This window comes from Grampus griseus (genome assembly GCF_964374135.1).
Source record: "Grampus griseus genome assembly, chromosome: 4".
Lineage (NCBI taxonomy): Eukaryota > Metazoa > Chordata > Mammalia > Artiodactyla > Delphinidae > Grampus > Grampus griseus.
This window is the reverse complement of record NC_138997.1, coordinates 32,204,159-32,217,976: the sequence shown is the minus strand read 5'-3', so window position 1 is coordinate 32,217,976 and position 13,818 is coordinate 32,204,159. Positions and strand designations below refer to the sequence as shown.

Genomic DNA, 13,818 nt, shown 5'->3' with positions numbered 1-13,818 from the left:
AAATGATACCTAATGAAACTTCAAAGCTTTTGCACAGCAAATTAAACCATAAACAAGACCAAAAGACAGCCCTCAGAATGGGAGAAAATATTTGCAAATGAAGCAAACTGACAAAGGATTAATCTCCAAAATTTATAAGTAGCTCATGCAGATCAATAACAGAAAAACAAACAACCCAATCCAAAAATGGGCAGAAGACCTAAATAGACATTTCTCCAAAGAAGATATACAGATTGCCAACAAACACATGAAAGAATGTTCAACATCATTAATCATGAGAGAAATGCAAATCAAAACTACAATGAGATCTCATCTCACACCAGTCAGAAGGGCCATCATCAAAAAATCTAGAAACAATAAATGCTGGAGAGGGTGTGGAGAAAAGGGAACACTCTTGCACTGTTGGTGGGAATGTGAATTGGTACAGCCACTATGGAGAACAGTATGGAGGTTCCTTAAAATACTACAAATAGAACTACCATACAACCCAGCAATCTCACTACTGGGCATATCCCCTGAGGAAACCAGAATTCAAAAAGAGTCATGTCCCAAAATGTTCATTGCAGCTCTGTTTGAAATAGCCAGGACATGGGAGCAACCTAAGTGTCCCTCAACAGATGAATGGATAAAGAAGATGTGGCACATATATACAATGGAATATTACTCAGCCATTAAAAGAAACGAAATTTAGTTATTTGTAGTCAGGTGGATGGACCTAGAGTCTGTCATACAGAGTGAAGTCAGAAAGTGAAAAACAAATACCATATGCTAACACATATATATGGAATCTAAGGGAAAAAAAGGTCATGAAGAACCTAGGGGTAAGGTGGGAATAAAGTCTCAGACCTACTAGAGAATGGACTTGAGGATATGGGGAGGGGGAAGGGTAAGCTGGGACAAAGTGAGAGAGAGGCATGGACATATATACCCTACCAAACGTAAAATAGATAGCTAGTGGGAAGTAGCTGCATAGCACAGGGAGATAAGCTAGGTGGTTTGTGACCACCCAGAGGGGTGGGTTAGGGAGGGTGGGAGGGAGGGAGATGCAAGAGGGAAGATATATGGGAACATATGTATATGTATAACTGATTCACTTTGTTATAAAGCAGAAACTAACACACCATTGTGAAGCAATTATACTCCAATAAAGATGTTTAAAAAAAAGAAACTTTACTGGTGGTGATTTCTGTCTATGTGGGGAATGTTCTCAGTTATTACCAGCTACATCCTCTGCAGCGCTACCCGAAAACCCCTCTCAGGGAGAACACCACAGTATATATTCCATTCATTCTTTCCCCACCATACCCTTAATTTTAACCATTAGAAAGTATATTTAATATCCATTTTCCTGATGGGGAGGAGGGTATTACACCTCTTTGACCCTTTGTAGCAAAACTGGAGATTTGCTCTACTGCTGTGCATTCACATTCCTATTTAATGGTGATTCCAACATGTCTGTGAAATTTATTATTTTAGACATCAGCTAGTGAAGGCCTGGAGAAAGAGAAGTGAAACTATTGTTTAAATTTTTTAGAGCACTATTTGTATGTTGACTTTTTCCTCAGCATTTTATTGGATCCCATGCTAAGTCACATCACATACATTTTATCATAAAGCAAGAGTTGGAAGTTTGTACTTCTAACAACTATGTATGTATTTTATGTCTGATAAATCATGAGTAATAGACAAGCTATTACTCTCATAACAAATGAAGTTTAATATTCCAGTGCTCACTTTAATTTCCATTGCCAACCTCTTGAAATATATATAATTCCATCAGATCATTCACAAAACTTTTGCAGAAGGCAAACCCAAGAAGAGTCTCCAGTACCAACGCCATTTAAAAACCGGCTGTTCCACTCCCATAGTATACCAGGGCTTCTCTGTGGAAAAGAGAACAGAGAAAGGGAAGTGGGTTTCCTCTCTACTATAGTTGGGTTGTCTGTCATGCAATATTCAGGCTCAAAAACAGGCCACAGGCCAGCCACAAAGAGCTGGGCTCCATCACATCAACTCCAACTTAAGGCCAAGCTTCCCTTTGTGGAGGCTGCTCTGACACCAACACAATTTCTAATCTAGCATATCTGTGTCCAGTGTAATCTGAGTAGCAAGGAAGTTATGGGCTTTACAAACTCATACCGCCAATAAGCAGGAAGATTTGGGTGGGGAGAGGGAGGGGTACATTTGGAAAACATAACACAACCATAACAACAATATGACATATTGTGTTACTACATTTTCTCACATAATCTTCGGGACTGCTTTAGGATCCGGTGCTACCCTCCTCACTTCATAAATGAGGCAATCACAGTTCAGAAATGCTAAATAGGGTGGCCAAGGTCCCACAGGTAGTAAGCCAGGGAGCCCAGAATCAAGCCACGGACTACTGGAATGCAAAGCCTCTGCCCCAAGAACATGCTGTGGCTTAATTATATCAACCAGCTGCTTTGCACAGAGAAAGCCTGCAGTTTAAACAGTTATTAATCAGACACACCTCTAATGCTGGTACAATCTTGAGATGGGCAGAAAGTACATGTGGAGTTCAGGGAAGCCCACTCTGGTGCTGCCAATGTTGTGAGGGTTGGAGGGGATATCCTCTCAGAGCTGCCACTTTCCCCACTTTTCCCATCATCACCCTTTTTGGCAACATTAATTTCTGCCTTTGTCTCGATGCACTAAACAATGCTCCACAGTGCTCATCACTGGCAAGTCATAAGGACTGATGGTCCAAGGAGTCACTGTGGCAAAAAGACCACAAAAGCCCTTTCTGTCTCCCTTTGGAGATGACAGCCTCATAGTGATTTCAGACACCTTGTGCAGCCCATGTGAGTTTCCTGCTCCAAGTAACTCTCCATTGTTGAGCCCTCTGATGAGGCAGGATTACATCTATAGGAGAAGGTGCTGTCTAGATAACTCTTGTATGTCACTTGTTTGAAGTGGAGAAAGCATTTCATCATAGAAATAATTTAAATGACAAATCATTTATCAGACAAGCCCACAAACCCCCATTTAAATCATATTTCATAAGGTCCCTTCTAACCAGAACTCAATGAAGCACAGTATCTTTTAAAATAGCAATGGCCCCAGCCCACACCGACTCCAGCCATCCTGCCTAGGCAGCCCAGCCCCAGCATGCCCTAGGAAATCCCCAGCCCATGCCCACTCCAGCCCCAGCCAGCCTGCCAAATCTGTCCAGCACACACAATCCACACAGGGGTGCTGCTGCACAAGGCCACCTCCTTCAAGACTGGGAGGTAACTATTACACCTAATTCTTAGAAACAAATACAAAAGGCCAAAAAATGAGGAGACAAAGGAATATGAAAGAACAGAACAAGATAAAATTCCAGAAAAAAAAAAAAACTAATGAAACAGAGATAAGTAATTTACCCAATAAAGAGTTCAGTTAATGGTCATAAAGATGCTCACAGATCTTGAGAAAAGAATGGAGGAACACAGTGAGAACTTCAACATATAGTTAGGAAGAGAACCAATCAGAGCTGAAGAATACAAAAACTGAAATGAAAAATACACTAGAGGGAATCAACAGCAGATTAGATGATACAGAAGAATGGATCAGTGACCTGGAAGACAGAATAGTGGAAATCACCCAATCAGAACAACAACAAAAAAAAGAATTTTAAAAAATGAGGATATATTAAGGGACTTCTGGGACAGCATCAAGTATACTAACATTCACATTACAGGGGTCTGAGAAGGAGAAGAGAGGGAGAAAGGGACAGAAAATTTCTTTGAAGAAATAATGACTGAACAATTCCCTAATCTGGAAAACGAAACAGATATGCAGATCCAGGAAGCACAGAGAATTCTAAACATAATGAACCCAAAATGATCCACATCAACACATGTCATAATTGAAATGGCAAAAGTTAAAGATAAAGAGAATATTTTAAAGGCAGCAAGAAAAAATAAGTGACTTACAAGGAAACCCCCAATTTTTCAGCAGAAACTTTACAAGCCAAAAGAGAGGGGCAGGATATATTTAAAGTGCTAAAAGGAAAAAAAAAATTACAACCAAGAATACTCTTCCCAGAAAGGTTATCGTTCAGAATTGAAGGAGTAATAAAGAGGTTCCCAGGTAAGCAAAAACTAAGAGTTCATCACCACTAAACCAGCCTTACAAGAAATGTTGATGGGTTTCCTTTAAGTGGAAAACAAATAGCCATATCTAGACATAAGAAAATATGTGAAAGAAAAGAGATTCACTGGTAAAGGCAAATAGATAGTGAAGGCAGTGGATCAACCACCAGTAGTATGAAGGTTAAAGGACAAAATTTGTAAAATAAACTATAGCTACAATAAGTAGTTAAGGGAGACACAAAGTGAAAAGATATAAAATTTGATGCCAAAACCATAAAACATGGGCTGGAGGGGAGTAAAAATGTAGTACTTCTAGAATGTATTCAAATAAGTGACCATCAGCTTAAAACACACACACACACACACACACACACACACACACACACACACACACATATATATATAGTTACATGTATATGAAACTCATGAACCACAAACCAAAAACCCACAATACCAAAAAATAAAGTGAAAAGAACTCTAACCTAACACTAAAGAAAATCATCAAACCACAGGGGAAGAGACTAAAAGAAGGAGAAAGGAACAGAGAACTACAAAAATGACCAAAAAACAATTAACAAAATGGCAATACGTACATACTTATCATAAGAACTTTAAATGTAAATGGACTAAATGCTCCAATCAAAGGACATAGGGTGGGTGAATAGATTAAAAAAAAAAAAAACCCAAACCCATTTATATGTTGGCTTCACATCAGATCTAAAAACACACTGACTTAAAGTGAAAGGATGGGAAAAGATATTCCATGCAAATGGAAACTAAAAGAAAGCTAGGGTAGCAATACTCATATCAGACAAAATAGACTTTAAAACAAAGACTAAAACAAAAGACAAAGAAGGCATTACAAAATTATAAAGGGGTCAGTCCAAGAAAAAGATATAATATCTGTGAATATTTATGCACCCAACATTAGGAGGACCTAAATACAATATAACAAATATTAACAGACATAAAGGGAGAAATTGACAGCAGTACAGTAAGAGCAAGGGATTTTACTGTTCCACTTATATCAATGGATAGATCAGCCAGATAGAAAATCAGTAAGGAAACATTGGCCTTAAATGATTAGATCAGATGAACTTAATAGATATATATAGAACACTGCATCCAAAAACTGCAGAATACACATTCTTTTCAAGTGCACATGGAACATTCTCCAGGGTAGATAACATGCTAGGCCATGTGTCAAACAAGTGTCAATAAATTTAAGAAGATCAAAATCATATCAAGTGTTTTTCCTGATCACAACAGTATAAAAGTAGAAATCAATTACAAGAAAAAAACTGGAAAAAATATAAACACATGGATACTAAACAACTTGCTACTAAACGACCAATGGGTGAACAAAGAAATAAAAAGGAAATCAAAAAACACCTCAAGACAAATGAAAATGGAAACACAAAGATCCAAAATCTATGGGATGCAGCAAATCAGTTTTAAGAGGGAAGTTCATAGCAATACAGGTGAACCTCACGAAACAAGAAAAATCTCAAATAAACAACCTAAATTTACAACTAAAAGGAACTAGAAAAAGAAGACTATACAAAGCCCAAAGTTAGTAGAAGAATGGAAATAATAAAGATCAAAGTGGAAATAAATGAAATAGAGACTTTAAAAAAATTAAAAAGATCAATGAAACTAAGAGCTGTTTCTTTGAAAAGATAAACAAAACTGATGAACCTTTAGCCAGTCTCATTGAGAAAAAAGGAGAGGGCCCAAGTAAATAAAATCAGAAGTGAAATAGGAGAAATTACAACCAATATCACAAACATACAAACAATCATAAGAGACTACTGTGAACAATTATCTGCCAACAAATTACACAACCTAGAAAAAGTGGATAAATTGCTAGAAAAATACAATCTTCCAAGACTGAATCAGGATGAAATAGAAAATCTGAAAAGACCAATTACTAGTAATGAAATTGAATCAGTAATCAAAAACTTCCAACAAACAAAAGTCCAGGACCAGATGCTTCACAGGGAGTTCTACCAAACATTTAAAGAAGAGTTAATACTAATCCTTCTCAAACTATTCCAAAAAATTAAAGAGGAAGGAACACTCTCAAACTCAATCTACAAGGCTAGTAATACCCTGATACCAAAACCAGACAAAAACACTACCAAAAAAGAAAATTACAGGCCGATATCCTTGATGATCATAGATGCAAATATCTTCAAAAAATATTAGGAAACCAAATTCAACAATATATTAAAAGGATCATACACCATGATCAAGTGGGATTTATTCCAGGGATGCAAGGACAGTTCAGCATCCACAGATCAATCAACATGATACACCACATTAACAAAACAAAGGATAAAAATCACATGATCATCTCAATGGGTTCAGAAAAGGCATTTGACAAAATTCAACATTGATTTATGATAAAAACTCTCAACAAAGTGGGTATAGAGGGAACATACCTCAACATACTAAATTCCATTTATGACAAACCCACAGCTAACATCATACTCAACAGTGATAAGCTGGACACTTCTCCTCTAAGATCAGGAACAAGACAAGGATGTCCATTCTCATCACTTTTATTCAACATATTGATAGTTTTGGAAGTCCTAGCCACAGCAATCAGAAGAGTAAAAGAAATAAAAGGAACCTAAATTTGAAAGGAAGAGGTAAAACTGTCACTGTTTGCAGATGACATGATACTATACATAGAAAATCCTAAAGATGTCACCAGAAAAATACTAGAGCTCATTAATGAATTTGGTAAAGTTGCAGGATATAAAATTAATACAAAAAAATGTTGCATTTCTATACACTAACAATGAACTATCAGATATAGAAATTAAGGAAACAATCGCACTTATCATAGCATCAAAAAGAATAAAATACCTAGGAATAACCTATCTAAGGAGGTAAAAGACCTGTAGTCAGAAAATTGTAAGACACTGATAAGAGAAATTGAAGATGACACAAAAAGAGAGATATACTGGGCTTATGGATTGGAAGAATTAATATTGTTTAAATATCCATACTACCCAAGGCAATCTACAGATTCAATGCAATCCCTATTAAAATACCAATGGCATTTTTCACAAACAGTCCTAGAATTTGTATGGAATCACAAAAGACCCCAAATGGCCAAAACAATCTTGAGAAAGAAGAACTGAGCTGGAGGTATCACACTCCCTGATTTCAAACCATACTACAAAGCTATAGTAATCAAAACAGTATGGTACTGGCACAGAAACAGACACTTAGATCAGTGGAACAGAATAGAGAGTCCAGAAATAAACCCATGCTAATATGGTCAATTAATCTACAATAAAGGAGGCAAGAATATACAACGGCGAAAAGACAGTCTCTTCAGTAAATGGCACTGGGAAAACTGAACAGCTACATGTAAAAGAATGAAAGTAGACCATTTTCTTACACTATATACAAAAATAAACTCAAAATGGATTGAGGGTTTAAATGTAAGACCTGAAACCATAAAAATCCTAGAAGAAAACATAGGCAGTATGCTCTTTGACATCAGTTTTTGCAATGTTTTTTTGATCTGTCTCCTCAGGCAAGGACAACAAAAGCAAAAATAAACAAATGGGACCACATCAAACTAAAAAGCTTTTGCACAGCAATGGAAACTATTAACAAAAATGAAAGGTAACCTACTGCATGGGAGAAGATATTTGCAAATGATATGTTCAATAAGGGGTTAATCTCCAAATATATAAAGAACTCATACAACTCTATCAAAAACCAACAATCCATTTTAAAAGTGGGCTAAGGACATGAATAGACATTTTTCCAAAGAAGACATACAGATGGCCAACAGGCACATGAAAAGATGCTCAACATCAATCATCAGGGAAATGCAAATCAAAACCATAATGAGATATTATCTCACACATGTCAAATGGCTATTAACAAAAAGACAAGAAGTAATAAGTGTTGGCAAGAATGTGAAGAAAAGGGAACCTTGTGCACTGTGGGTGGGACTGTAAACTGGTGGAGCCACTATGGAAAACAGTATGGAGGTTCTTTAAAAAAATGTTTAAATACAATTACCTTACCACCCAGCAATTCCTCTTTTGGGTATTTAACCAAAGAAAACAAAAACACTAATTTAAAAACATGTGTGCTCCCCCATGTTCATGGCAGCATTTACAATAGCCAATATATGGAAGCAGCCTAGGTGTCCGTCAATAGCTGAATGGATAAAGAAGATAGGGTATATACCCACGATGGAATATTACTCAGCCATTGAAATTATCGAAGTTTGCATTTTGATTGGACAACATGGATGGACCTAGAGGGTGTTATACTAAGTTTAAAAGTCAGACAAAGACAAATACCATATATTACTTATATGTGGAATGTAAAAACAAACAAACAAATGAAAAAACATAACCAAACAGAGTCATAGATACAGAGAACAAACTAGTGGTTGCCACAGGGGAAGGCAGTGGAGGAATGGGTGAAATAGGTGAAAGGAATTAAGAAGTACAAACTTTGGGACTTCCCTGGTGGGCCAGTGGTAAAGAATCCATCTTACAATGCAGGGGACGCAGGTTTGATCCCTGGTTGGGGAACTAAGATCCCACATACCTCGAGGCAACTAAGCCTGCATGCCACAACTACAGATCCCACACACCCTGGAGCCTGCGCGTCACAACTAGAGAAGAGGAAAACCTGCTCGCCACTAGAGAGAAGCCCACGTACCACAATGAAGAGGGCTTGCACTTCAACAAAAATCCTGCATGCCTCAATGAAGATTCCATGTGCCACAGCTACGTCCCGAGGCAGCCAAAATTAAAAATAAATTAAATAATTTTTTTAAAAAAGAAGTACAAATTTCACATTATAAAGTAAGTTACAAGAATGCAATGTACAGGCATACCTTTTGCGTCGGGTTCCAGACCACTGCAATAAAGTGAATTTCACAATAGAGTGAGTCACACAAGTTTTCTGGTTCCCCAGTGCACATAAAAGTTTACACTACATATGCTTACACTATACTGTAGCCTATTAAGTGTGCGATAGAAATATATTCAAAAAAACAATGTACATACCTTAATTTTTAAATATGTATTGCTAAAATGTGCTAACCATCATCTGAGCCTTCAGCAAGTTGTACTCTTGTTGCTGGCGGAGGGTCTTGCCTCCATGTTGGTGGCTGCTGACTGATCAGGGTGGTGGCCACTGAAGGCTGGGGCTGCTGTGGCTATTTCTTAAAATAAGACAGCGAAGTCTGCCTCATCGATTGACTCTTTCATGGACGATTTCTCTGCAGCATGTGGTGCTGTTTGATAGCATTTTACCCACATAGAACTTCTCTCAAAATTGGAGTCAGTCCTCTCACACCCTGCTGCTGCTTCATCAACTGAGTTTATGTAATATTCCAAATCCTTTGTTGTCATTTGAACAGTCTTCACAGCATCTTCACCAGGAGAAGATTCCATCTAAAGAAACCACTTTGTTTGCTCATCCACATGAAGCAATTCCTCGTTTATTCAAATTTTATCAGGAGATTGCAGCAATTTGGTCGCATCTTCAAGTTCCACATCGAATTCTAGTTCTCTTGCTATCTCCACCACCTCTGCAGTTCCTTCTTCCACTGAAGTCTTGAACTCCTCAAAGTCATCCATGAGGGTTGGAATCAGCTTCTTCCAAACTCCTGTCAATGCTGATATTTTTACCTGTTCCCATGAATCACAAGTATTCTTAATGGCATTTAGAATGGTGAATACTTTCCAGAAAGTTTTTTATTTACTTTGCCCAGATCCATCAGAGGAATCACTATTTATGACAGCTATAGCCTTATGAAATGTACTTATTAAAAGATAAGAATTGAAAATTGAAATTGGTCCTTGATTCATGGGCTGCAGAATGGATATTGTATTAGTAGGCATAAAAGCATTAATCTCATTGTCCATCTCTATCAGAACTCTTGAGTGACCAGGTGCCTTGTCAATGAGCAGTAATATTTTGAATCTTTTTTTCTGAGGAGTACTAAGTATTCAGTAAACCTTGTTGCAATCAGATGTGCTGCCATGTAGGCTTTGTTGTTCCATTTATAGAGCAGAGGCAGAATAGACTGAGCATCACTCTTCAGGGCCCTAGGATTTTCAGAATGGTAGATGAGCATTGTCTTCGACTTAAAGTCACCAGCTACATTAAACCCTAACAAGAGTGTCAGCCTGTCCTTTGAAGCTTTGAAGCCAGGCATTGACTTCTCTTCTCTAGCTGTGAAAGTCCTAGAAGGCATCTTCCAATAGAAAGCTGTTTTGTCCACATTGAAAATCCGTTGTTTAGTGCAGCCACCGTCATTAATTACCTTAGCTAGATCTTCTGGATAACTTGCTGCAGCTTCCTGGTGCAACAGCACTTGCTGCTTCACCTTGCACTTTTGTGTTACAGAGCTAGCGTCTTTCTTTAAATCTTATGAACCAACCTCTGCTAGCTTCAAACTTTTCTTCTGCAGCTTCTTCACGTCTCTCAGGCTTCAGGGAATTGAAGGGAGTTAGGGCCTTGCTCTGGATTAGGCTTTGGCTTAAGAGAATGTAGTGGCTGGTTTGATCCTCTATCCAGACCAATAAAACTTTCTCCACATCAGCAATAAGGCTGTTTCACTTTCATTTCTGTGTTCACTGGAGCAGCACTTTTAAATTCCTTCAAGTACTTTTCCTTTGCATCCACAGCTTGGCTCGCTGTTTGGTGCAAGAGGCCTAGCTCTCAGCCTGCTTCTGCTTTGACATGCCTGCCTCACTATGCTTAATCATTTCTAGCTTCTGATTTAAAGTGAGAGACACGCAACTCTTCCTTTCACTTGAACACTGGGGCCATTGTAGGGTTATTAATTGGCCTGATTTCAATATTGTTGTGTCCCAGGGAACAGGGAGGCCTGAGAAGAGGGAGAGAGATGGGGGAATGACCAGTTGATGGAACAGTCAGAACACACTGCATTTATCAATTAAGTTTGCCATCTTACATGGGTGTGGTTTGTGGTGCCCCAAAACAATGACAATAGTAACATCAAAGATCACTGATCACAGGTCATCATAACAAATATAATAATAATAAAGTTTGAAATCTTGCAAGAACTACCAAAATGGGACACAGAGACAAAAAGTGAGCAAATGCTGTTGGAAAAAATGGCACATATAGACTTGCTTGACAAAGGGTTGACACAAGCCTTCAATTTGTAAAAACAAACAAACAAAAAAACCCCCGCAGTATCTGCAAAGTGCAATAAAGCGAGGTCTGCCTGTATAGTTGATAATATAGTAATAACTTTGTATTGTGATAGATGGTAACCAGACTCATGGTGGTGATCATTTCGTAATGCATAAAAATGTCAACTCACTATGTTGTACACCTGAAACTAATAAAATATCATAAGTCAACTATACTTCAATAAAAATTTTAAAAAATAACGCTGAAACATTGCATCAGTAATACCATAGAACATAAGCATTTGGTGCAATGTCTCCAACAGGGAGGAAGTTGGGGAAGGTGAGAGTTGGGGACAGGGCTCCAGGGGTCAGAGGTAAAAGGGGGGGCCAGGTCTTTCGAGGGAGACTCTGAATGAAGTTTGGGGTGAAATGCAGGAGAGGGGCTTCAAGAGGATGAGGAGGGAAAGGGCTGAGGGCGAACAGGGCCCCCTGCCATTGTTCACCCTTGTGTGCAATGTGCCAGCACCCCCTATCTTCTCTGGGCACCAAGCCTGGGGCCCCCAGCCCTCCTCCTTCCACCCTCTCTTCTTGTTCCAGTGGGAAGAGTCCTTGTACCACGGTGTCCCAGGAATGGAGCTGTGCCTCCATCCTCTTTCCACATTCTCTCAGGCACAAAGCAGCCGTGTGGCCTTTCTGCAGTTTTTCTAAGGGCTTTTACTGCCTGGAACGAGGGAAATGAACAGGGTACACGGCTCCTTCTAGATCATCTCCACTCTTGCCCTCATTCTCTATACTCTTCCTTCTCCACTTGGACCCTGTGGGAAGAGGGAAAGGCCTTAGAAGTCATCATGGTGAGTGCGGGACACACAAAGAACCCATCCACATAGAAGAAAAAACAAGTCTGAAGCACTCTTGCTCCAGGACTGGGGGGTGGGGTGCTGTTTGAGTGGAGAGGCGATGGGGTGAGGGCTGGTGATGCCTGCCCTGGGGCTGGGGCAGCAGGAGGGAAGAGAAACTCCTGGGGGTCTCCCCTCTAGACTTCTCTTCCCATCTTTTGCTTGCCTCCGAAGTACTCCTGCCAAAACCACTCTAAGCTAACCTAGGGCCAAATGAGAAAAGGAGGAGAGGAAGGTAGGCAGGGTCCCATATAGAATAACCAGTCCTGAAGGCCATTTTTACATGAGGAACATAAATAAGTCACAATGAATTTACATATGCATATACACAGAAACACATGTGCATGATAGCACTGTTTATATACTGCTTGTTGATAGTGTATTAAAACTCGAGATAATTATGGGGTTTAGCTGATATAATATACTCATGTTCTGTATATTGCATAATGAATAGTATTTTAGAAACTAAAAATTGACTTATAACAATGTTCTAAAAAGGTAAAATATTTTATAGTACATCGTGTTTTGTGCTTCTCCCCATTTTTTACTCCACAGATTGGTCTACAAATGGTTTCTTCTCATCCAAAAAGTCAGCTGTGCATTTGGTGCTGTGGGTTATTCGGCTACCATGTTTACAATGTGTGGATTCAATTTATTTTTCAAGTAAGTATCTCCAATTAAGACATTCGTATCTCCAAGCACTTGCTTATAACATTCACCTGGTCGAGTTCTCTGTCTCTGGAAGCCACGTTTGGCCCTACACTTTTCCATGCACACGTTGTTTATAGGCCTATCATTGGTATCGTAGATATCACTGGGGAAAACCAGGAGAAAAGGAAGAGAAAACCCACAGATTTAAAAGTTTTGCAAAAATTATAAGCTTTAAAGAGAATCTAAACGTGGTCTATAAGTTTAAAAGATCACCATTAAAAGCAGGCTGACAGGGCTTCCCTGGTGGCGCAGTGGTTAAGAACCCACCTGCCAATGCAGGGGCCATGGGTTCGAGCCCTGGTCCGGGAAGATCCCACATGCCGTGGAGCAACTAAGCCTGCGCACCACAACTACAGAGCCTCCACCCTAGAGACCGTGAGCCACAACTACTGAAGCCTGCACGCCTAGAGCCCCTGCTCTGCAGCAAGAGAAGCCACCCAATGAGAAGCCCACGCACTGCAATGAAGAGTAGCCCCTGATCACCGCAACTAGAGAAAAGCCCGCGCGCAGCAACAAAGACCCAATGCAGCCAAATAAATAAATAAATTTAAACAAACAAACAAACAAAAAAGTAGGTTGACATTTATGGTAAAGTAGTTCTTACTGAACTACAAATTTCCCTTCCACAAAATCCTGAAGTGTCATTTCCTTCTATAGATCTTCTTCCTTAAAACCTCTAGAAGTATGCTATCCAATACAGTAGCCACTAGCCTATGTAGCTACGGAGCACTTAAATTATGACATAAGAGGTGCTGTAAGTCTAAAATACACATTGGATTTCAAAGACAGCATAAGAAAATAATTCTTCTATCGATTATATGCTGAGATGATAGTACTCTGGATGTATTGGTGAAATTATTTCATGTGTTTCTTTTTACCTTTTTAGTGTGACTACAAGAAAAGTTTTAATTTTGTCCAATCTATATTTCCACTGGACAGCACTGCTCTAGAATT

The 13,818-nt window shown here is 38.9% G+C and overlaps 1 protein-coding gene across 1 annotated transcript in view; it reads left to right on the top strand.

The window, feature by feature from the left end:
• RNF175 (ring finger protein 175) overlaps positions 1-13,818 on the top strand; it is a gene marked incomplete at its 3' end in the record, with an annotated part of 75,624 nt that overhangs the window by 38,995 nt on the left and 22,811 nt on the right. The window contains 3 exon segments of the mRNA XM_082653399.1: positions 1,166-1,180; positions 1,184-1,272; positions 12,709-12,816. Coding sequence (XP_082509525.1) covers positions 1,166-1,180; positions 1,184-1,272; positions 12,709-12,816 — 212 coding nt within the window.